Source organism: Cariama cristata, unplaced genomic scaffold (assembly GCF_000690535.1).
Source record: "Cariama cristata isolate BGI_N322 unplaced genomic scaffold, ASM69053v1 scaffold13704, whole genome shotgun sequence".
NCBI classification, from domain to species: domain Eukaryota; kingdom Metazoa; phylum Chordata; class Aves; order Cariamiformes; family Cariamidae; genus Cariama; species Cariama cristata.
Genome location: NW_009612461.1, coordinates 5,162 through 9,122, shown reverse-complemented (window position 1 = coordinate 9,122; position 3,961 = coordinate 5,162). Strand labels below are relative to the sequence as shown.

Here is a 3,961-nt window from a genome sequence, read left to right as displayed (position 1 = left end):
TGACCTTGAAAAGATGCTTCTGAGCTCTTGCCTGGGACAAGGCATGGCCACAAACCACGGGACAACTGCAGTTGAGGAGGGATCAGCTGGTTTGCAGGGCGAGCCAGCATCACGGGGGTACATGGGCTGAGCGCTTGTCAGAGGGGCAAGAAGAGACAGGACCAGATCAAGAGGCGCAGTGGAAGCAGCTGGAAGGAAGTTTGCACGGCATCTGCGCTACGGTCCCAGCTGCCCATGTCTACACACACTAAACATCAATTAAATTTAAATTAAAAGAGAAAAAAATAAACACTTTGTAAAGACAAGAGACGAAAACATCCATGCTGTATCTCTGAAGAGCGAGATGAACCCACCCTGAAGAAATGTAAATGTAACAGGAACCAAGATACTCCCGGGATTACTCATTACAGGAGACGAGATTCTCAAAATCTTTCTGTTTTGCAGCAATTAGCTGGTAACTGGAAAAAAAAAATTGAATAGATCAACACTTTTCTATTATTAGTTTTAAATAATGACTCAGAAACAGGCACTTCCTTTTTCCCCAAGCTGTGAAGAGCTAAGCACCAAGACCCTGATTGTGGCTTCAGGCTCATTTAAACTGCAAATACCTCTGCAGAAATTACAGGAGAGTGGTGTGAATACAATGAGAAACAAACCCTTTGTTTCGAGTGTAACTACTAGCAATTACCCTTCATTTATAGGTTAAAAAGCTTGACACAGCGAATTGATTAGGAAAAGCATGGAATGCCAAGATGTATGTGTACAGAGGTCAGGGAAGCAAGGGGAGAGGGGAAGTCACGCCTGCTGATGGCCTCGGACAGAAACCGAGTAAAAAGCCAGCATGAAGAAGCCTGCCCAAAACACAAGGCTGCCTCCCAAGGCCTGACCCTGGACCTTAATCCCTGATACCACTCACAGCCCAGGGAAATAACTAAGCATTTCAGCTCTGAAAGAGTTGCCTGCCCGATCTGCTAAGCAGACAGTTTTTGCAGAGCAATTCAGAGAGAAAGAGAGAAGCAGCTTCAGCTGGTGAGACACAAAAAGTCTCTCTAAAAGCATTAATTTCCTTTGGGAAGCAGCCCACATACTCCTAGCACAGTGGGCAACCATCACTCCTGCAGCAGGTCCCAGAGAGGCAGATGATGAAATCTGCATCAGTCATTTGATATAAACAGAAAGGCAGCGGATGAGGATGCAGCATCATGAGCAGTAGCTGGCACCCAAATGAACTCCGAGTTCACCTTAATGCCTGCGTATTGAAAGAAACCTTTTGGATCTTCTTCCAGCGATAAGCATCTGCATCCTGCCACGTCCCCTTAAGGTGTGTGCAGGAATGAGGATACAGGACAGTTCTCAAGGGACCCACTCCGTACGCAGCAGTGAGCAGGTCATGCAGCAGCACATCCCCTCCCCGTCCTGTAACTGGCTGCGATATGGTGACCTGTGTTTCTGCCTAAGGTACCACAGTGTGAAGCCTGGATGCCAATTTCTGGACAGTACGTCCATTCAAAAGCACGCTCTGCCCATCCAGGTTGGCCACAACCCCTGAAGAACTTCAGGCACCATCCTGGAACGGCACATGTCATGGAAGGGGCTCCACATTAGCAGGTATACAAGGGCTGAGAAACCTCAGCTTTTCGCAAAGTAGAGTCCCACCACCATTTTGCTTTCACCGAAAGGTGAAGCAGCGTAGAGGTACTGTGTTGGCCACCTGCACATCCTGAAACACCCCACGGGGCCTGGCGTCACTGCTCCCAACCGCCATTTCCTTCCTGTGACCCTGACATCATGCTCACCAGCTGTGAGCAGCAGCGCACGTCACTGGACCACCGGTACTCTTCCAGGACTGTTCAGCAGAGTCAGGCACTGACCCATCCGATCTGCCTTGAGCCCTGCTCAGAGCGACCACCAGCAGACACGGCTGGTGAAGGCAACACCGGCAAACCAGCAGCTCTGAGACAACACACGGAGGCAGGCGCATAATTTCTTGGGGTTTTCTTTTACTTTTTTTTTTTTATTCCTTCCCTTGCCACAACAAACACTTTGTATTAAATATCTTAAATATATTAATTTTTAAAAAGTATTAATAAAAAGCTACTTGAAGGACACAGCTGGCAGAGTGACCAAGGGCAGCGACCCATTGCAAAACATGGGGACAGTTTAAAAACAAGAAAACAAATGATAACAAAAAAACTGGCATTTTTTGCATATGCACAGCTGGCTGGAATACCCTGGACTCTGGCATTATTGCAAAAATGGAAGGGGTAGAAAAAATATATTCCGTTGTACCAACCTGTATGGGGAAGAGAGTTAAGAGCAAAAATGAGGAGGCTTTAAACATTTTTGGTATTTCAGATGTTCCCTCCCACACCCACTGCCCAATCACTTCTAGTCTTTAAGCAAGTTTTCTGGCTTGGGGTAGCCAAAGAGTACAAAATCTGCTTCATAAAGCTTGTAGAGCTGCTGCCTCCAAGCCAGTGGGATTTTGGCAAACCAGTTATCCTCCCAGCTGCTGGCAGTCCTGTTCCGGTAGCTGGGGGGGAAGCGAAGCAGCCTGTCCACTTTGAGGAGCTGCAATAGATAAGCAGCATCCTCATCCAGCGTCTCCAGCTTTCCAATGAAATCGTAGTCTATCTGGCACGGATGGCAGAGACGGTAAACCTGCCTCCAGTGCTCATTGAAGGGGGCCATCTTCTCTGTCCTGGGATCCAGCAAGTACTGGATGAAGTCAGAAAAGGAGACTTTGAGGCCTGCCCCAAAGGCCTCACTAACAGAGGTGGGAAGGTTGGTATGGTTGGAGTACAGCTTTAGCATGGGGATGGCAAAACGCCGGTAGAACTCCTCGTTCTCCAGCTCAAATTTGCTGCGAAAGGCAGAGATGAGGCGAACAAAAGGGTCTCGTACAAAGAGGAACTTAGTGTACTTCTTCAGCTTGATCTTCATGAGGTGCCGGGAGAACTTCCCATAACGGCGCCAGAATTTGTTGAACGTCAAGTGGGTGCTGGTGTTGTGGACATGTTCCCGGGGGATATCCAGAGGGTTCCGATATGGGACCCCCTGGTCCAGCAGGCTCTCGCTTAGGACAATCATCACCCGCTTCCAGTTGGTGCAGGCCACCTTGGGGACATAACAGTAGATGATGCCGTGGCGGTCATCCACGATCAGGTGGTTGAGCTCGTAGTTTGGGATGTCATCAAAGGAGCGCTCCTTGGTAGGGAAGGTGAAGCTGGAATTGGCACAAAACTCCCGCAACGTTCTCTGCCTCTCTATCTGCAGTTTCTCTTGGTCCAAGCTGTTTCTGTCATTGTGCGTAGACCAGTCATAGCCCCGCACATTCTCCTCCAAATTGCTCACCACAGGTTTGCTGGAGCCCTGGACGAGCAGCTGCTCAGTCTTTCGGGGGATAGAGCTATTCTGTTTCAGGCTTGAACTAAGCAGCTTTGCCAAAAATTCATCCACATCTGGCAAGGCTTCCCAGCCTTCACCTGCCGTGATACCAGGGATGGCTCCTGGGGAGTGAGGCCTGGAGAAGGACGTATGCAGGTAGAAGTGAGCCGTTCCCACGTTGTCCCAGTACACAATGATCAGGAGGATCATGAAGATGGAGACCAGCACCACAGAGAGACGGAGGAGCCGTGCTTTGGTCATCCTGACACCTACTGTGACAGCTGGCTTTCACCTGGATTCACCTCCGGCTTGCAGAGTGAGGCTTCGGATCCAGCATGGTGCTGCAGACCAGGAGCCTGGAAAGGTACCAGAAAAAAAAGTTAGTTGAACCCTTAATTACTCTGGTTTGGAGAGAATGACCTTGCACAATCAAGACTCGTCACAGGGCTGACCATCCGTTTCTGCATGGGGAGAGCTGTGTGAGCCTGAGGTACCCAACGAGACCCCACGGAGAAGAGTTGACCGGCCAAAAGGAGGCATAATGTGTTGCAATTTTACCAGTTTCCATAGCAAT

At 49.2% G+C, this 3,961-nt stretch overlaps 1 protein-coding gene across 1 annotated transcript; it reads right to left on the bottom strand.

Moving 5' to 3' along the window:
* Window positions 1-1,989: 1,989 nt before the first annotated feature.
* On the bottom strand, window positions 1,990-3,740 carry CHST12 (carbohydrate (chondroitin 4) sulfotransferase 12). The gene has a single exon (XM_009698651.1). It carries the CDS (start codon window positions 3,646-3,648, stop codon window positions 2,389-2,391), a length of 1,260 nt encoding a protein of 419 aa, XP_009696953.1. The 5' UTR covers window positions 3,649-3,740; the 3' UTR covers window positions 1,990-2,388.
* Window positions 3,741-3,961: the final 221 nt, after the last annotated feature.